At 43.5% G+C, this 21,473-nt stretch overlaps 1 protein-coding gene across 5 annotated transcripts in view; it reads right to left on the bottom strand.

The window, feature by feature from the left end:
• Positions 1–21,473, bottom strand: part of CBFA2T2 (CBFA2/RUNX1 partner transcriptional co-repressor 2) — a 102,796-nt gene that overhangs the window by 2,310 nt on the left and 79,013 nt on the right. For 3 of the 5 annotated variants that reach the window (XM_063145029.1, XM_063145046.1, XM_063145062.1), the window contains exons 2-9: positions 18,490–18,633; positions 11,848–12,089; positions 10,483–10,572; positions 9,469–9,650; positions 7,939–8,189; positions 7,251–7,339; positions 4,916–5,111; positions 2,576–2,647 (exon numbers count right to left, since the gene is read on the bottom strand). In XM_063145029.1, coding sequence (XP_063001099.1) covers positions 2,576–2,647; positions 4,916–5,111; positions 7,251–7,339; positions 7,939–8,189; positions 9,469–9,650; positions 10,483–10,572; positions 11,848–12,089; positions 18,490–18,633 — 1,266 coding nt within the window. The remainder of the gene's footprint in view (positions 1–2,575; positions 2,648–4,915; positions 5,112–7,250; positions 7,340–7,938; positions 8,190–9,468; positions 9,651–10,482; positions 10,573–11,847; positions 12,090–18,489; positions 18,634–21,473) is intronic. The other 2 variants (XM_063145038.1, XM_063145054.1) reach the window with 1 other exon arrangement.

The following is a 21,473-nucleotide window of genomic DNA, read 5'->3' as shown; positions in this document are numbered from 1 at the left end:
TCGCACTATATATGTGCATTGCTTCAATGCTGTTCCTTTGGTGGCGGCTGGGCGCCATTTTCCTCTTCCTTCACTGTTCTGAACCTCATTTGCCACATTGCAGTTAAATTCAATTAGCTACAGCGACCTACATGATTCGGCTTATAAGCATCCATGGCATCATCATATCAGAGGTAGCTTTTCTGCATATTCAGCTAAACCACATGAGTCACAATAGCCAATAGGATTATGTGTCAATGTGGGCACGTGAAGCCAAAGGCCATGGGGAGGGGAGGGGAGGGAAGGGTGGAGCACAAAGAACAGCACGGCAACAAAGCAAATGGGTCCACAAGGAGTCTAGAAAGTCATCACAGCAAGGTGTTTTTCAACACACACACAAAATTAAATGAAAAATGAGGTAAGTACTTTCAGCTGAGCTCTAGTTAAACAAATGTTCAGGTAAGTTGACTGGAAACTTAAACTAAAATCCATTTTTTGTCGTGTTAAGCACCATGGTCTCTGCTGGACAGTGACAGGCACACTTACTTATATCTACTGATTTAAGGTGTTTTATTTATTCCTAGCCTACAGATGGTGGCCCATGTGTAGCACCCTGATTTCCATGGAGCTATTTCTTCTGGAGGTTTTGTGGTGTGTGGGTGTGTGTTTTAAAATAACTACAAATGATCTAAATGACCACTATAAAAATAAGTTCTACCATTTTATCAGTCTTAATTTCACAAACTTCCTTTGACCGATTAGAAGTTTATTTGTTTATTTATTTTTATGTGAAAAGGACTTATTAATCTTGGCATTTGGGCTGATGTAAATTTTTAGAATGCAATTTGGCTAACTTCAGTCAATTATCAACTTGCTTGTATCCTTTGTACATAAAAGGAATTGTGTATTTTGGACCACTATAAAAAGTACACCCTTTGGTCTCTCTTTCTAAAGAAGGTGAAGGGGGAAACACTCCCTTCTTAGAAGGAGAATGTTTGCCTTTTCTAGCTTGCTTTTTTCACAGTGTCCATCTTAAAAGCTATTTATAATGCTAGCTTGAAGCAAAGTGTTCCTAACTGTTTGAGAACAACTAGTGGCTCTTAACAATAAACATACGCCTTTATTTTATTTATTTATTATAGCACTTTTATCCTTCCTCACAGGCTTACAGTCTAAAATACATGACACAAAAGGAAAAGGGATTGGGAGGGAGGATGGGGGGAACTGTTTAGAAACGGTTTCAGATTACTGTTGAAAGTTATCAGTAGCCTGATATCTTGCTGCACCAGCTCATGGAAGCAAAGGTATAAAACCGACATTAGAAATGATTCCTTTACCGTGGGGATCTGTGAGCCTTCCACCTGCTCTGCCTTTGCCCCATTCCGCTCAAGGCGTGGGGAAGTTTCTTTCCTTTCCTCATTGTTCTGCTATGTCTGTTCTGCCAGCAGTTTCCACAGAGTAGGGGGTGAGAGCAACTTGCAGCACTCAGGCCATAGGCAGCCCCAATTTCATTTGGTTCTCAGCCTAATTTCAAAAGTGCTCTGCATGTGATCAGTTCAGACCTCAAAAGCAGTGAGCTGCTTAGAAAGCTTCAGCTATTGGGTGGTATAGAAATGTAATAAAATAATTATTATTATTAATAATAATTATTATTATTATTTCAGACCTCTGCACAAGCAATCTGTCCCTTTCTCTCTGATAGCCCGCTGGACTAAAAGAAAGACGGAGAGAGACAGAAGGGGGTAGCGCAGAGAGAGAGAGACAGACAGAAGGGGGTGGCAGAAAGAAAAAAGGGGTGACCCAGCCACTTTTGGTTCTGGCTTCACCCTCCACTGGCTTTGGCCTGCCTGGCAAGACCATGCGGCCCTGGATAGTTGGTCTGCATGATAACGTGGCTCTTGACAGAAAAAAGGTTGCCCACCCCTGCCATAGAGAGAACTGCTGGTGCTTCCAGACGAGCCTATCAATGTGCCATCGCCCTGCCTCATTCACTGAATTTGAAGGGGGTCCAGATGTCATTTTCCCACCACCTCTTAATGCAGAAAATCAGTGAAGGAGAAATGGATACAATAGCTGCACAATGCCTTCTAACCAACAGAGAGTGGAGCCTTCTGGAAGCACCCAGAAACAGGGACCAAGCAAATGCTGTCAACACTTCCATTCACGCAGACAACTGAACATCCAAGAGACAGTGATGCCTCTGCCAGACGCTTACAGAAACTCACTGGATGGGGAAGATGCCACTGCCACCTGCCTAGATCAAATGGGCAAGCAGCGATGGGTCCAGCTGGTCCATCAGTTTTGAGGCCTGGTTGGCTCTGGCTATCTAGATCAGCCCTCTAGATGTTTTGGACTTCAACTCCCATCAACCCCAGCCAGCATAAGCAGTGATCAGGAATTCTAGGAGTTGTAGTGCAAATCATCTGGAGGATAGCAAGTTAGGAAAGGCTGCTTTAGGCAATGCGAAAGCAATGTATTTCTGAGGCATTCCCAAAGCCAACCTGTGCCGTGGAAGGCTTTCCTTCTTTGCAAGCACCTCTTGTATCATCTCATAGGTTTGTGTGGCAGTCCCCGGAAGACGGCCTTACTTACTTACCAGCCTTTTTCCATATCTCTTCAGTCATATAACCGGCTGCTCCTGACCTACTACCGAACTCCCGTTGAGAATCTGTAGAAGGAAGGGCGGTGGCAACACTATTAGACACAAAAGCGCTCTCCCTCCCAAGCGCTAAGAATTGTTACACCACACCTGCCCAGGAAGAGGTAGCACAGAGAACAGGACAGGGTTAAGCACTGAAAACCAAGGCAAGAGATGCCTGCAGCTAAGAGTGTTCAACAAATGGCAAAATGATAAATGACCGCATTTAATTTAGTGTCCTGCATAATTTATTGCACAGCATAACCCATTTCCATCTTTTAATCCTCTGTCAACACAGACTACACACTTACAAATCTATCTTGCCAAGCATCAGCTTTGTCCTGCTGTAACAAACATTAATCCTTGCTAATGGGATCTCGCATTTTACACAGTGGGCTGTATTTCCAAGAATTTCAGACAACTGAAGCACGAGCTGAATTTTAGGGAGTCACTCACTTGAGAACTGGAGCTCAGAGATACACAACACTACAGGGAGATCCAGCAAGATGAATGCTGATAAATGTCTGCTGCCAAACATTATGTTCTCACTGTGCTCAATGATGCGGTGGTTAGGTGAGGTGACTGCATACCTTCAGCCTGAAAGTCATGCATTTCTCCTACCCAGGGGTAAATGTACCTTTTGGAGAAACCAGGGGATAAAGCACTTGCTCCGGTCCATACTAGATCTCCACTCTCATCTCTTTCTCACTCTCTGCCCCATGTATGTTCTTTTACCATTGCTCCTCCCTGCTCCCAAAAGGTGAGCTTTAAAAGGTGCTGAAGATCTATAAATATCCAACATGGCTGGTGTTGGATATTTATAGGACCACTAGCACAATAGGAAAGTATGGCTTGCTAGTGCAATTGGAAACTCCCACTTCCAGAATGCAACAGGTCAGTGGAGGTTGTGGAAGGGCGCTCCGCTAACTTGTCACATTCTGAAAGCTGGAGTTTCAGGGTAGTTTTGGGGCTGCCCTAGCAAGCGCTACTTTCATCCTGTGCTAGTAGTCGTTCCTGTTAGCACGATGGGTTTTGAGCCAGCATTGCCAGCACTGGCTACAGTCTGTAGCTTATCTGCAAAAAGCACTTCAATTTTCTACTGTTACCATTAGAGTGCTTTTGTAAATGAACAATACTATTTCGTCAGCACTCTGTGGAGTGTTTAGAACTGGGGGGGCCTGCCTTTTTCTCCCAATCGCTCCCCTCCCCCATATATGAATAGCTTTCTCCTATCAAGCCAGGTCTTGGCAAGGAACATAACCAGAGGTTATTAAAATTACCAGACCCCCCCCCCCACTTCAGCAACCAATTATCCATGTTCCTGGCTGCCACTGGAAGTGCCCCCCTTCCAAAATCGATCTGATCGCAGTGTTTAAGGTGAGAGATGAGCTAGCCTGACCCCAACCCAACATTTCCCCTACGTGTGGCTTTGCTTGCAACATGCCTCAGGCACTCTGTTTTGAGGAGGGAGGTGTCAAAATGTCCCTTTCAGACTTTTCTAATAATCAGAGGCATTGTGATGCTGTTTTGTACAAGCTCTCGCCAAAAGGATGCCTCTTCAAGCACAGCATCATTTGTCTGCCTGAAATATGTTGGCTTTTGACATCATCCCATCCATCTCAAAATGTCAAAATTTGTGCTAAATATCAAATTGTGTGATCTTTTTGATTCTGAAGAAAAAGAAAAATACCAAATTCAAATCCAGTATCAATATGGGGCAGGCATCCCTTGCCAAGGAACTATTTTTGCATGTGCCTTTCTATTAGGGAGTGCAACACTCAGACTCAGCCTTGAATAAATATGATGGGCAAATGAATGGCCTATTACGGGCTTGGGGGGAGAATCAATAGAAAAGATTGTATAGCACGTTCACACAGAAATAGCAGCAGCAACAGAGGTAGTGAAGGATTTCACTGTGCCTCAAAAAAACCAATATGTATCGATGATTTTTGCATGCAGCTCTATCTCAGCATCAGCCGATGTTCTTATTTCCAATATTGGAGACTCACAAACTGGGGGCGGCTGTGGGAGCACGGGTATATGCTCCATTTCAGGTAGCCCCCATTTTTGTAGCTAGCTTAAAAGTGCAATCCTTGCCCTCTAGTAAGTGCGTTTAGGATGGCAGACTAAGCTGCAAAAGCAAAGAGGCTGACTGAAAGAGAAAAATCTAAAACTTTGGCCTGCCAGCTGATAGCAGGAGCACACCAATACACAGCTACTTCCTAAAATGGTTGTTAAATGCCATTCCATTGCATAGCACAGTGCAACAGAAAAACGGTCCTGAGTCCCATAGCTTACCACTGCTAATGGAGTCTGAGCTCCCTGGGCTATGTTGTCTCACTGTAAGGTCACTCCCTCCTTTCCGTGGCTCTGTGGGTTCACTGCATCGCCTCTTCCAGTAATTGAGCTCTTCCCTATCAGCCTCCTGACAACGGCGGAGAACAGCCATGGAACGCCTGGTCTTCTCTACCATTTCCATGATGCAATTCAATGCCTTCAACAGTGGGAAAAGAAAAGCAGAGTCAGAAACGATGTGCCCTCTTGCAACTTGCAACCAAGTAACTCAGAGGTAAATGACACTAACTTCAAAACAATATGGCACAGCTTTTGCTGGACTGAACCAATATCAAACTGCAACATTGCTTGTTTGAATGCTCCTTTGGTGGAAAAAGTTAACTCCCAAGCCCTACAGATAGAAAACTAGCATGTCCTGGAAAAGAGATTTAGCCTAGTACCCTCTCGGACAAAGTAGAAATAAATTTCTGCATGTAAAAAACTGCATGTAAATTGGAACATTTAAACATGTAATCCTTCACCTGAAGTGGTACAGCCCGGCAAGAGCTGTACCACATGAGGCTGCTGATCATATAGTTTGGCTATTAATTGTGCGCTCCAGAACACTTTCATAGATTGTTGCAAATACACAGATATTTCACAAGCACACACTTTTCTTATTCAACTGCCTATGTAGGAAAACTGTCACGTGTGAATTTTTCTACACTGAGCCTATTATGTGGACCTAGATTGCAGTATACTTGATAGGACATTACCTTGTAATTAGTTTGGATTAGGATGCAAGTAAACTATGTCAAAAATAAGAGTGCCAAAATTATATAGACAACCAATTTTCAAGAGAGAACAATATACAAAGCTCTATTCATTACTGGCCAATTCATAGGGGGGAAGTTGTGATGCACTAATTCTAGGTAATCCTCCTTATGGATATGTGGGTATGGACACTGAGCAATATAAAGAAACAGACACTATAGGACCTGTCATCTATAAATAAGCAAGTAGATTTAAACTTCACCACATCAAATTAAGTGAAGTGCATCTTAAATCAGTATAGATGTTTTATATTTTAAAAACTGGGCACTCTATGACGGTACCGTTTTGACCTTCAACATGAGTTCCACTATTCCTTTTCATAGAACAGACTTATATAGGTGCCATCTGAAGGTATGCAAGTTAGTATTGTTAAGAGCTGCTCCAGATGCTCTTTTTATTAAAACCTGAAAATTCTAGCATTACAGTTTTGATCCAGAGAACCTCGGGAGTAAAAGAAAGCAACATATCCCTGCACCTTTGAGCAAATGACTCTCATATGGCTTACATGTGCATTGGACCATGGTTTGCCTATGCAGCCTGCATTTACTGAATAGAGTGCCAATAAAGTGTAGCACCAGCCGTTTACAAATGAATAGTGTAACACTGGGGATTGTGAAGTTTGGTTCAGGCTTGCAGATTTGCCCATTTTCAAAGAGATTACTGGGTAAAATTTTGCCCAGTTCATCCCTTGAGCCTCATTTCCCCTGCAACTCATGCCAAACGCAAGAGTGAAATCAGAATCTCAGTCGAGAAAAGAAACGCAAACTTAGCAGTGTGCCTGCCAGCAGCACTTTGTCAGCTGTAAACCTGCCTAAGGTCTGGAGCAGCTCCCATATTCTTTAAAAGCAAAATATATGTGCGAATTTTTCAACCTAACAGCTTTCTTCTAGGTAAAATCCTTCCCTGTGGAAAACAAACAGCCTTAAACTTTGTGCTGGGAACCACATGTTCAGCTTCTTTATACCCAGTCAGGCTATTGATCCATTTAGTTCAATATTGCCCAAGGTCTCAAGATGATGGGTTTCCTCCCAGCACTGCTACTTTAGGGTGGATTCCTGCATTGAGCAGGGCCTTTGCAGGCCCCTTCCAACTCTGCTATTCTATGATTCTATGCCAGGAACTGAACCCGAGACCTCGTGCATGTAACAAACGTGCTCCACCACTACGCTATAGACCCTAGAGGCTACATGATCACATAATCACATACAGACCTAACTGGCCGTGTGCACACCTGCTGTCAGTTTGTCATAGCTCAGTGGCAGAGCACATGCTCTGCATGCAGAAGAACTCCATTTCAACCCCTGGCCTCTCCAATCAAGTAGCAAATGATGAGAAGAACTGCTGCCCAAGATGCTTGAGAGCTGCTGCCAATCAAAACAGAAAATACTGGACTAGTTGGACAAACATCCTGCTCCAATATATGGAAGCATCTTATGTAACATTGAGTTACATAAGCAGGTAGTTAGTGCTAAGGAGAGCAGAATGTCCTCTCTTTAACAGTGCCCTTCTCATTGTGGTCTCTTACGTGATCAAGATGCTTCCATTCATCGGCCCATTCTCTCTCTGTTAAGCGATGGTCCACAAGCTCATCCTGATAGCCCCCATTTAATCCTCCTACACATGACAAGGAAAAAGCTATAGTCAGAAAAGAATTTCAACAGTCTGGTACAATGCAAAGGGGTGAGGGAGATATTACTCTATAAACACATGCTGGCTTTCAAAGGAGTGGTGGTGGATAAATTCCTGGAGGAGAAGGCTATCAATGGCTACTAGCCCTGAGGCTTATGTGCTACCTCCAGTATCCAAGGCAGTAAGCCTATATGCAATAGTTGCTGGAGAAGATGGGTGGGAGGGTGCTGTTGCACCGTGTCCTGCTTTGTTCGTCCCTGGCTGATAGCTGGTTGGCCACTGTGTGAACAGAGGGCTGGACTAGATGGACCCTCAGTCTGATCCAGCAGGGCTCTTCTGAAGTTCTAATTTACAAGGCATGAGAGTTTTACAAGATCAATAATGGAGCAGGGACAGTCTAGTGTGCACTCGCACACACAATCTTGCCATGCAAGAACTCAATCGTAATCCACAATTTGCTGTCGAATTCTGCATCTTTAGAGTTTCTGCCTCCATCCAAGTGTCGGGTTTGTGGCTTTAATGGTTTTAAGGAGATACATTTGAAAATTAATGAGCTGCTGTCTGACAAAAAGTGGCCTCCTTACCTAGACTGTGTCGATCTCGTAACTCCCTGTGCTCCAACATCTTGCTTGGGTCTCTGTACAAATGGGAGGTGGCGATGTCTTCCAGGGTATAATGCTGGAGCGGGGGTGGAGTAGGATGAAACTGCCCAGCTGGATTTATGACAGGCAACATCAGAGCCGGGCTGTGCCGAGGTGCTGGGCTAATGGTGCACACCCTCTTGGCAGGCGGCTCCGACGGAAGCGGCTCTCTCTCAAAGCTGTTTTCTTCCCTCCTGTGAGCAAGTCAAGAAAGGACAGCTAAGAGAACCAATGCAAAAAGGCAGGCGAATGTGTCTCAACCATTCAAAGCCGGACACAGATTGTGTGTTATTGGGCAAGCAGTGAAATCAGTAACTGGTGGAAAAACAAGAGCTATAAAAATGAATGCACTTGGAAATAGAAAACCAAGTTCACACATGCAGATGAAACGTAGGAAGAGCTGTAGACCAAAAGTCCATCTAGTCCAAAAATCTCAACCCCCATGCTTTAATTAAAAATGGTAATCATCATACAAGGCAGGGGTGCTAAATTTTTCATCAGGCTTGCAGCTAGACAGGTTCAAATTCTCTTTCCCGGTGCCATGGTCCACACTATTCACCTTTTTTTAAAAAAAATGGATGTGGCTTCTAATGACAAGTTCATTGTCAAATCTAGTTTGAGCTGCAGAAGCCAATCAGAAGGCAATAACTGAAAAATTCAGACATTCAGCTTCTGAACCTGGCCATATAGTTTCTGAACCATTTGGCATACGGTTTCCGTGATCCATGCTATGGTAACCTCTTGTTTAGGTTACTGTAGTAAAGGCTCCTTCGCCCCATGGCTTTAATGGTGGCCGTAAAGGCCCTTTGACACAGCAAGGGCGGACGGCTGCGGAATGCTCATCTGGGCGAGCCAAGACTCAGAAGAAGTTCGCGCAGCCCGACATGTGAGTTCAGGGGTGGCCAATGTGTGAGTTCACCCACCCCTAAACACAAATCCCTAGCCACCAAACAAAAGATTCCACGGAGTTTGCTTATGCATTCCAAGTAGCCCAAGGAATATCTATGCTGAACAATGCTCTATGATCCTTTAACTCTACCACACTCAGCCTCTTTTGCTGCCACTGAATTTCCTCTGGATGCGTACATATTTGTACCTCTTCCCCTTCCTATAAACCCTCCTCAAAACCCACTTTTTCCATGCGACATTTGGCTTATCGCCAAATCCCCATTCTCAACCGTAAGTAAGGTCCAAGCATGTATAACAGCATTTGTCTACATTCTTCCTTCTTCACCCTTTTCTCTAGCTGCCATCTGGAACAACAGCAGAAGGGAAGGGAAGAGATCTGGTCATCCCATATCAGACAGCAAGGGACAAAGTCCCACACAGACAAGCCTTGACTCCCAAATGTCTGAAGAGGCCACAATTTTTAAGACAGGACATGCAGCAAACTTCCCAAAGAAGGCAGAATGAGTCAGACCGATTAACATAGAGGCACACAAATTTCTGGGCTTTGAAAACCGTGCTCATTACCTGTCTGGACTATGCCTCTTTCCATTTCCATTCACTTCCATCAGCAGCTCCGAAGAGTCAGCTGGGGATGCAGTGTTTGTGTTCAGCAGGATGTGCTCATGCTGGGCCAGGTATTGGGACGGGGTCTGTTTGGCTGCCCGAGCACAATGCAGCAGCTCCCTCTGCAGAAGTGGAAGGTTGGCCTGCAAAATAAAGCCACGGTGGCCAGTTAGATTCAGAAATTGCGGTGACCCTGTTGCTATTGTCCATCTAATGATTTATGGCAGCAGGACTGTTGTTAAAAACACATGCAAAAGGATGCTTATATGGATATTTGGCCTGCCTTTGTTGAAGTTTATGTATAGTTCTTAGCAAGCTGTTTTCATTTATATATATATATATATATATATATATATATATAAAACATACACACACTTCATAGGCATGTACTGAAATTGATATATTCAGATACATGTAGAAATATATAGATATCTTTTTTCTCTTTATGGTTTTGTTTTGTGGAAATTTTACGATTAAAAATTAATTATAAAAATGCTTTGTCTTTCAGTGGTGGTATAAAAGTGCATATGGAAAATATATTACTTGCTGCTTTCACTGCTCAAATTTCTGCAAGTTCAAATCCTCTCTCAAGTCAGCTGGTATTAAAATTGAAACAGCGTTCAGGAGACCACTCAGTCTCGGAATAAACTTGGCCAGAAGGACATGCATCATTGCATCAGGTATTAGGATATAAACCATCCAAGCCATATGTGCTCTGCTCCAGCCATATTGTCATTGATCTTTTCCCTTTAGGCAAGACAGGGAAGGCTGTATTGGTACCCAGACTCCACCTTACAAAGAGGTAAGGTGTGAGTGAGAAAGGAGTAACGAGCAGAGTAAACAGTATGCAACCCACTCCTGTAATTGCAGTTGTGGGACGTTCCAAATGCAATATTAATAGTAGCATATTGAGTTTCCTCCTTATTGGCTCATGGGCATAATGCTACCAGTTGACACAAGGCATGAACCAATCACCTTTAAGAATGGAATCACAAATGGACGGAGAGGGAAATTCGTAGCCTCCTGAAGCTTGCAGTGAAACTCCTCTATTGTCACTGTAGAGTTCTGTAAAAAGAAAGGGGTTTAATCTCGATTTTGGCTCCAGTTCAATGAAAATTCTACTAGCCCTTCCTTCCCCGTCCCCGCAACTGAGCCTGTTTCAGAAGCTGGCTCTGCATTTACCATGGAAGAATTAAGTGTTCTTAGCATCCAGATCAGCGTTCAGTTTCACCTCACATTTGGCTGGAAACACAAACCACACTTAAGTCCTACATCTGCCAGCAGTGCTGGCTGGGGAATGCTGGGAGCTGTAGGGCATTTTTCTGCCTACAAATGCATGGGATTGTGCCTTTAAACTCGCACACTGATTTACACACACCAGGATTAGTAGAATTTTTCTAAGTCAAATGGATGTAAACAACAAACAAACAAACAAGGGGGCCTTGGAGATCATTGATCCAAGCCCCTGCTCAGCGCAAGTTCTACAATGCAGAATACAACTACAGCATCCCTGACAGATGGCTTACAGCCTCTGCTTAAGTAATCCCAGCAAAGGAGAGACCATCACCTCCTGAGTCGGTCTGTTCCTTTGGTGAACAGGTCTTATGTTTAGGAAGTTCCTCTTAATGTTTTCCTGAAATCTACCTCCCTGCATTTTTCACCCAGTGTTTCTAATCCTACTCAATGACGCATCAGAGAACATCTGCTCAGTCTCTGGTATGATAGCCCTTCGGATATTTGAAGGCCACTATCCTGTCTTGCCTTAATCTTCTCTTCTCCAGGGTAAACATACCCAGCTTTTATCAACTCTTCCTCACAGGACTCAGTTTCCAGACCCCCTTGCCGTCCTGGTTGCTTTCCTCTGGACATAACCCAGTTTGTCAGTGGCCTTCTTAAAAAGTAGTACCCAGAACTGCACATAGTATCCAAAGCATTTCTGTAGAATAGAGTGGAACTATTATTTCTTGTGATCTGGACACTAGGCATTTGTGCATGGCATTTCTCTTTTAAAACAGGTTAAACCTGAGTGAAACGCCATCAGAAAATCATTCATTTACCTTGCTCCAATTGATTATGACGTTAGCAGCTTCTGGGGGAAAGATATGCAATGATGTTCCAGAAGAAAGTCAAAACAGACTAGACAGGAGGGCAAACTTTGCTTTTTAAAAAAAAAACCCACAAAAAAAAACACACCTTGGCGATGTTTTTTTTTTTTTAAGCTAGCTACCTAGCAACACCGTTCTGCTGCCTAAGACATAGCATAATCAGAAGGCCCCATAGCCAACTTGTAAGAGTCTCTGCTTCTCAATTGTTCGTTTTATTCAATCTATTAACACTCACCACTAATGCCAAAACAAGGGTCCGGACCTTCTCCCCAATCTCCGGTGAAATGTCATTGCCAAACTGTTGGAGGGTGGTCAAGAAGCGTTTCAGCTTGCTGAGCTGTCGAGCCCCACAGGTGGCTGGGAGCTGCTGATTGGTCAGTGAGGATGAGGATGAGGAGGCAGGCCCATTGCTGAACCTCTGAGGGGGTGATGGTGCTCCGTTCAGTGTAGGGGGAGAATGGTTCATCCCATTGGGTACTAAAATGCCAGAAAGGGAAACAAAAAGCAATGAAGATATAAGTGTCATTTTTTAAAAAGGTTAGCTGTAATATGCTCTTGAAAAGGAGATGATTTTGTTAGGAAGAGAATTCAGGATTTGCTTATCGACCTTTTAAGGTGTAGAGGGTAAAATATGAAGTATTTATTATTTTAATAGAAAATCTAGACAACATCTTGGGAGGTGGGCATAGGATAGCTCAGATTCCTGGATCTGAGGTCAGAGATAGACCTCCCACCTCAGATCTTCTCCCACTGCACAGACCCCCATTAGATGGGGGGAAAGCCCGTCTAGCAAAAATGCAGAGCAGGAGGCACACAAGGGCAAAGATTGGCTCTGCGCTCCTCCTGCGCTGCATAGGATGCCTGTACGCCTCCGAATTTAGAGGCTGATGGGCATCCCGATAGGATTGCACCCTAGGAAGACCTTACTGAAGGGGGAAGGTATGGCATAAGACAGTGATAAAAGCACAGGCAAGGTCCCAGATTTAATTCCTGACATCTCCAGTTAGCAGGTGATAGGGAAGACTGCGACATTACACATATACTAACTAGGCCCGCCGCATAAACCCTTCTCAGGCCAAGCACCACCACCTGAGAACCTGAGGGAGGAATAAATAAGTACATAAGCAGTGCCGTGCTGGATCAGACCAAGGGCCCATCTAGTCCAGCACTCTGTTCGCACAGTGGCCAACCAGCCATTGGCAAGGGATGAACAAGCAGGACATGGTGCAACAGCACCCTCCCACCCATGTTCTCCAGCAACTGGTGCACACAGGCTTATTGCCTCGAATACTGGAGAAAGCACACAACCATCAGGGCTGGTAGCCATTGATAGCCTTTGCCTCCAGGAATTTATCCAGCCCCCTTTTAAAGCCATCCAGATTGGTGGCCATCACTACATCTTGTGGTAGTGAGTTCCATAATTTAACTATGTGCTGTGATGAAGTACTTCCTTTTATTTGTCCTGGATCTCCCACCAATCAGTTTCATGGGATGACCCCGGGATCTAGTATTTTGAGAGAGGGAGAAAAATGTTTCCCTCTCCACATTCTCCACTCCATGCATAATTTTGTACACCTCTATCATGTCTCCCCTTAGCCTCTTTTTTTCCAAGTTAAACAATCCCAGTTGATGTAACCTTCCCTCGTAGGGGAGATGCTCCAACCCCTTAATCATTTTAGTTGCTCTTTTCTGCACTTTTTCCAGCTCTATATCCTTTTTTTAAGTGTCATGACCAGAATTGTACACAGTATTCTAAGTGTGGTCGCACCATAGATTTGTATAAGGGCAGTATGATACTGACCATTTTATTCTCAAGTCCTTTTCTTATAATGCCTAACATGGAGTTTGCCTTCTTTACAGCAGCAGCACACTGGGTGGACATTTTCATCGAGCTGTCCACCACAATCCCAAGATCTCTTTCTTGTTCAGTCACCGCCAGCTCAGATCCCATTAGGTTATACTTGAAGATGGGGTTTTTTGCCCAAACATGCATCACCTTACACTTGCTTACAGTGAACCGCATCTGCCATTCCCCTATCTATGAGGAAAACAGTTTAAATATAGGATCTGTTTTTAAATGTACTATGGGTATATTCTGGTGAGGGTGTTTGATAACTGTGAGGCAGGTAAATAATGCCAAGCTGACACATAATTGGTAGCTAACAAAATAATAATAAGTTTATTGTCTTATTTATTTTTTATTTATTTATTTTATTACATTTTTATACCGCCCAATAGCTGAAGCTCTCTGGGCCGTTCACAAAAATTAAAATCATGAAGAGCATAAAAACAACCAACACGTTAAAAGCTTTAAATGAAAATATAATGCTTCCAATCCTGCCCAATCCAAACTCTACCCACAACGACATAACAAACCCCAACACCCACTAACATACTAACTAAAACTCCCTCAGTCACTCTTTATATACTCCTTCCCCCTACCTAGTACATCACAAACCACACCCACTCAGTTCTAACATTCCATACACACCAGACATACTATGTATACAGGATACTAAATTGTGGGGTAATGCCACATATTCCCCCCTTTCTTTTAAAACCCGAGCAAGGAACTGGTTTAATACTATTATTATTATTATTATTATTATTATTATTATTATTATTATTATTTTATTTATTTATATAGCACCATCAATGTACATGGTGCTGTACAGAGTAAAACAGTAAATAGCAAGACCCTGCCGCATAGGCTTACAATCAAATAAAATCATAGTAAAACAATAAGGAGGGGAAGAGAATGCAAACAGGTACAGGGTAGGGTAAGCAGGCACAGGGTAGGGTAAAACTAACAGTAGAAAGTAACAGTAGAAGTCTGCACAACATCAAGTTTTAAAAGCTTTAGGAAAAAGAAAAGTTTTTAGTTGAGCTTTAAAAGCTGCGGTTGAACTTGTAGTTCTCAAATGTTCTGGAAGAGCATTCCAGGCGTAAGGGGCAGCAGACGAAAATGGACGAAGCCGAGCAAGGGAAGTAGAGGCCCTTGGGCAGGCGAGAAACATGGCATCAGAGGAGCGAAGAGCACGAGCGGGGCAATAGTGTGAGATGAGAGAGGAGAGATAGGAAGGAGCTAGACTGTGAAAAGCTTTGAAGGTTAACAGGAGAAGTTTATATTGGATTCTGAAGTGAATTGGAAGCCAATGAAGAGATTTCAGAAGCGGAGTTACATGGTCAGAGCGGCGACCCTGTCCTTGACGCAGGGTTTTGGGAATGTAAATGGGTAAACAATTTAAGCAACAATAATAACTTACATATTTACACAAACAACCTGTAAAGGAAGGGGGGGGAAACAATTGGTAACGTCCCAAAGTCAAGGTTATTGGCTCCAATTTCAGTCCGAGAGCACAATAATAAGACCCAGGAAAAAGTCTTATTTGCCTGCTGCACTCGAGGAATCTCTGCGAGACAGTCCATCCGCCACAATGTTCTCATGACCGGCCACGTGCTGGGTCTCTGTAAGGAACTCCAGGAATCGCCACGACCATCGCTGCAACAGTTGGTTGTGGTTCCGCATCGACTGAAGCCACAACGCCCAATGATCCGTCTGCACGATGAATCTCTGGCCCTACACGTATGGTCTGATCTTGTCCAGGGCCCACACAATCGCCAAACACTCCTTCTGCACTGACGAATAGTTCTTCTCCCGCTCCGATAGCTTCTTGCTGAAGTAGGCTACAGGATGCTTAACTCCTTCTAAAGTCTGCATCAAAACAGCTCCAATTCCAACTTCTGAGGCTAGAATGAATTCTTTATCAAAGTATGGTGCTATCCGCACTGGAGCAGTGCACAGAGCCTGTTTCAAAAAGTCAAAAGCTCTCTGGCACTCCTCTGACCATTGCAACTTTTCTGGTCTTTGCTTCTTTGTTAATTCATGTAGAGGTGCAGCCATTTCTCCAAATTTCCTTATGAACCGGCGATAGTAGCCTGCCGCCCCTAGGAATGCACGCACCTGTTTCTTACTGGTAGGAATGGGCAAGCTATTCATTGCCTCCACTTTGTTAGTAACTGGGGCAAGAATCCCACTTCCTACTTGATGACCTAGGTAAATCACTTTAGTCTTCCCAAACTGGCATTTGGAAGCCTTAATGGTCACACCTACTGCCTCTACTGCTTTCAGCACTTGACTCAAGTGTGTTACATGGTCTAGAAGTGATTTACTGAAGATGGCAATGGCGTCAATGTATGCCACTACAAATTCTGACATTCCTTTCAACACCTCATTAACAAGTCTTTAGAAAGAGGTGGAGCTATTTTTTAGCCCAAAAGGGAGTACTAAGAACTCAAAAAAGCCCTCAGATGTTATAAAAGCAGTTTTCTCTCTAGAGCTCTCTTCTAGACCCACTTGCCAAAATCCCTTGCAGAGATCTATGGTGGAAATGACACAAGCAGAGCTTAATTGATCTAGGAGGGCATCCATTCATGGCATCAGATAGGAATCTACAGATGTGATCTTGTTGTTCTTTCTAAAGTCAACACAGAATCTGATGGATCCATCTTGATTTTTAACTAAGACAATTGGAGAAGCCCGGGGGCTATTAGATGATTGAATAACCCCCAGTTGCAACATGTCCTGTACAACTGCATCTAAAACCATTCTAATCACCCTATATGCAGCTGATCTAATAGGGGAATGAGACCCAGTTTTGATTTCATATTTTATGAGGTCAGTTCGTCTAGGCTTGGCACTAAACAGGTGTGAGTACTGCTGCAGTATCTCCCAAATTGCTTCCTTTATCTCAGGAGAGGTGTCATTGTCCCAACTTATACTCTCAATGTCACCCTCTTCCTTACTTTCCAGCAATAAATCTGGCTCACTCACATTCTCCTCTTGGAAAGCACATGAGAAGTGATAAACAGGGACTGCGCATTGGTAATATGAGGTAAGCATATTGATATGCACCGCCTTGTTCTTTTCTCCACCTGGCAACTCAATTCGATAAGTGGTTGGGTCTGACTTATCCCAAACAACATAGGGTCCCTCCCAACCAGCCTCAAGTTGATTGTTTTTCTTGGGCAAAAATACCATCACCTTATCCCCAATATCGAATTTTCTGGCCCTAGCCTTCTTGTCGTACCAGACTTTCTGTTTCAGTTGTGCCCCGGCCAGATGGTATGTGCCAGCTCCATTGCTTCTTGCATGTTATTTTGTAAATTCAGGACATAGCTCACCACTGACTCTTTTTCTTTCTCCAATTCCCCCTCCCAGCTTTTCCTAAGAATGCTAAGGGGACCACACACATTTCTCCCTAGCATCAGTTCAAAAGGAGAAAATCCTGTGGAGTCCTGGGGAACCTTGAGAAAAGCAAATAGGAAATAGGGTAACTTCTTGTCGCAATCAAAGGGATGATCTGCCACATATGTTTTAATCATTTCTTTAATGGTGCCATTAAACTTTTCCACAAAGACCTCTGCCCCAAACTCTTGAGAGCTGCTGCCAGTCAAGAGCAGACAATACTGGGCTTGAGAGACAAATGACCGGACCTGGTATAAGGCAGGTTCCTCTGTTCCTATGAGCTCTCTTCCTCTCTCTCTCTCCCTCTCCATTCTTTGAAGGGTGTAAACACCACTGGTACAAATTCAGATGTACATTCAAAAGGCCTAGCAATTCCACCCACCCCTTTGGGTTCTAGAATCTGAGAATAAATAAAACGTTCACATAATTGTCTTTGCTTACAAGCAGATCTCCTCTCATTGGTGAACAAAAACAAAATAAAACACACATCCAAGGGCTTTATAATCTTGAGAAATTAATCAAAAGATTTTTTTAAAAGATCACTATTTATTTACTTTTAAAAAAACTCTAGCTTCCCTCTAGGCACCATATACGAAACCATAGCCGTAAAGGAATGTGACCACAGAAGGTTGGGTTTATGAACAGTTACTTTTTTATGTTCCAATAGACTCATTACTACATTTTTATTTTACCACTGGGCTCATTACTGCCACTGACAAAAGTGGTGGCAGCTCTCCAAAGACAATAGTGACTGGGTATCTCACAGTACGATAACCCACACTTAAGTTTGAGTATAGCTTGAATGTGGGTTGTCATTGAACTGTGGACAGTTGTTAAAATGTGGCTTGTTGTGTTGTCTGAACCCAGCCATGCTAACAAATCATGGTTTATTAACCACAAACAACCATGGTTTGTTGTGGGGTTGTGAATAGTGATTTGTTTGTGGTTTGTTATCAGTGAGCACTGTATGGAATATCATTGCAAAGAAGTCATAGATGTCTATGGCCTAATTAGGGATCACTGACAGAATGCTCCTCCCACCCACCCCACTCAACACCCACACCATGGGTGCATCTTGGTGGCCTTACACTTGTATGGGGTACTGATGGTCTACATTACAAAACAACCACCATCCTTAAAAAAAAGTTAAAGTGTGTCATGTCTTTATTAGATTGTAAGCCTGAGGGCAGGGACTGTCTTTTTTGCTAAGTGTAAGCCGCTCCGAGAGCCTTTTTTGGCTGAGGAGCGGGGTATAAGTATGATAAATAAAAATAATAATAATAAATAATAATAATAATAAATTGTAAAAAACCTACTTCTATATAAATATTAGATCTATTAAAAAAATAAAAAGACCTCTACATTTCAAAAAGCTCTTACCAACTTCTGCCTATTAAAAGTAGTAAGAATTATAGCTTGATTTAATAAGGTAACAATACTAGCAGTTTACCTTTCTTGTCTTGGAACAACCACCCCTCCCTTTTACACTTTCGGCATGAGAATGAATGAAAGTACTTGAGTGGACTCTTATCAAAATGATGCTTCCTTCCCTCATAACATAGTACAGAGACTCACTGGGGGAAGACAGTAAAGTGATTATCACAACAGCCAAACACAGCACAGCCTTACGTGCTGCTGGGGTAAATGAGACGGGCCGGGGTCCACCAGGGTTGACAGGAGGCAGTGGAGGCATGCTAGACGGAGACGATCTTGACTGTAGTTTTACTTCCACAGGGGATCCTGGCATTACTGGCACCCTCTTCTCGCTCGCAACTGAAATGGAAAGTAGAAGCATTTTAAAAGCCAAGTAAACAATGAGCTCTGCCTGAAACTGATACACTAGAGACACACAGGAAAAATACAAATGGAAGGGAAGAAAAAAAAGCAAGCCTGGATGACGATACTTAGCCTTACACAGCACTACACAGTGTTCAAAGCATCTCATATACATTGACCTGGTTCACACGTAATGATAGCCCATAATATGGGTTGAATATAGGTTTCGGTTGAATCATGGGTTGTTGTTACATGTAACCCTGCATTATAGTTTTATGGGTTGTTAACCACAACCATCCCAGGAAGAGAACTCATGGTTTGTTGTTGGGTTGTGAACTCTAGGTTGTTTGTGGTTAACAACCCATAGTTAAACCATAGTGCAGGTTTCACATGTAACAACAACCTATGATTAAACAACATCCCACAATTCAATGATAACCCATACTCAACCCCTACTCTGGGTTGTTGTTACATGGAAACTAGGCCATTATCTCAGTAATACTTATAACTCTTTAAAGAAGTGATGAGGAACATGTGGCCCTCCAAATGTGGTTAGACTGTAACTACTATCATCCCTCATCATTGGCTATGCTGGCTAGGGCTGATGGAAGCTGCAGTCCAACCACATCCAGAGGGCTACACATTCCTCACCCCTGCTTTAAATTCTGCCAGTATTATCTCCAGGAGGAGCAGGGTGGCAGCTGAGTGTGGCCTAGGGTCAACTAGAAGTTTACAGGAAATATAAGATTTGAACAGGGGCCATCCTGGTTCACTGTTCACTCTATGCCAATCTAAATTTCCCTCTCATCTCACCTCACACTGGTCCATCCTGAGATAGACCCACTTGGCGATATGGAACAAATTGGCTGCATTCCGAGGCATCACTAAACCATGGGGCATTATCCAACTGGACACTAGTGCTAACGTAAATTGTATTCCACTAGCATAAAGGACCTCTAGTGCAATTCCAGTATCATCAGCTGATACAATAGGATTTCCTGGGAAACGCGTTGTGCCAGCTAACTCTATTGGCATTGTACTAGAGGCTCCTTATGCTAGCGCAACATAATTAACAGTGTCCTATTGGATACTGTACCACGGTTTAGCGTTATGAGAATGAGCCAATCCTCTCCCCAGGGTCACACGCTCCTCCAATCCCTCTCCTCCTTGGATGTAGCAAGTAGGGGATTGGAACCTTCTGCTGTCCAAATCTGTGTTTAATCTTTACTACAATTAGTGGAAAAAAGCCAAATTCATAAACCACGCTTAACTACTAACTATAGTTAAGATTAACCTACAAAGAATACCAATGTTTTCATATTTAACAATACATTTAAAAAAAAAACACCAAAAAATCAAAAACAAACGCGTGCAGGCTGACGCTGGCCCTCTGGTTTCTTACCATCACTAAAATATTTTACTAAAATTAAAGTTTCAAATCAATCGCTTTCTTCAGGGTGCAAAGCCACTTGCCATAGTGCTAACGAACCTGTTGCAAGGACACTTTTTAATTATCTCATGGCCCAGAATAGATGCTGCAGATCTCCTTGAACATCACACTGACCACTTATTAGTTCAAAAAATAAATGGGTGCCTGTCTCATTTGATTATTTCACGAGCAATCTGGGATGGCGCTCTAGCATTTCCTTCATAAAGATATTGACAGGTTTCCAACACATCCATCTGTGTCCCATCTCCCTCCTGCTTTCTTTTTGTTAAGGGGGAGACAACTCGGGATGGAAGGAACTGACAGTTGTCTTTCACTTCTGCATGTTGCGCAGAGAGTGTGAAACCCCAAAGGGAGCCCGCACTTGAGACCACCTGCTTTTTCAGCAGTGGGCGCCAAGAGGCCCGGAGGAGATCTTCACAGTTAGACACGTTGCGAGCAACCTTCAGCACTTGGCATAACGCTGGGATTCAGCGCGGCTCACCAGCAGGCACGCTGAAATGCCTGCTCAGAAGTTAGACGGAAGACTCCAGATTCTCTCTTCTGTCAAAAATAAGCTACATCTATGCTTCCATAAAATACTGAAACCTGCTTCCATGCAACAATATACAGGGTAACAAAGAGAACAATGCATGCAAAGAAAAGGAATTGGGCACAATGATTACATTTTTTCCTTTTACTTACTCAATAAACATACAAAAAAAAGGGGGGGGAAGACTCTCCGCCACTCCCCAACCCAGCACATGGGCACTCTGCTGTACAACAGGTAGCATGCAAGGTAGCATTCCATTCATTCTATGTGCATCATCCACAGAGTTATCGTGTGACTCCACTGTGCCGTAATTAACTTACAGGACATATACTTCACTTTCAGACATCATTATGGCAAGATGTGGGTGGTGGTTACTAGCCGAGGTGGCTTTTTCAAAAGAGGGCTGTATGAAATTAAGGAGAATAGGCTTATAAGTGACTAAGGGCCTTGCTAGACCTACCTGATAATCCGGTGGGGAGTAGGGGCAAGGCCGCGCTGCAGCTAGCTCGGGCCGTCGCCCCTAGCTAGATGTAACACGTGACGGGGTAAGGCAAAGCCCCGTAGCGTTGGCCATTTTTTTAAAATTAAAGGGGCCATGTGCGCAGGAGTGCACCAACGAAAATGTAAGTCTTTTTTTAAAATAAAATAAAATAAAGGGTTCCCCGCTCCCCCCGATTTCCCTACACACAATGTCTGATGCCCCCGTCCGCTCATCCGCCCCCCCACTCGCCATGTCCACCCCTGCTCACTCGCCCACCTATCCCCCGCTCGCTCGCTCCCTGCTCGCCATGTCCGATGCTCCCTCCACACGCCCCCAGCTGCGATCTCCCCACCTTGGCCCGTTTTTCTTTTCCCCCC

This window comes from Elgaria multicarinata, chromosome 1 (assembly GCF_023053635.1).
Source record: "Elgaria multicarinata webbii isolate HBS135686 ecotype San Diego chromosome 1, rElgMul1.1.pri, whole genome shotgun sequence".
Taxonomy (NCBI): domain Eukaryota; kingdom Metazoa; phylum Chordata; class Lepidosauria; order Squamata; family Anguidae; genus Elgaria; species Elgaria multicarinata.
Note: the sequence above shows the minus strand (reverse complement) of the source record. Positions and strands in the feature narration are given on the sequence as shown.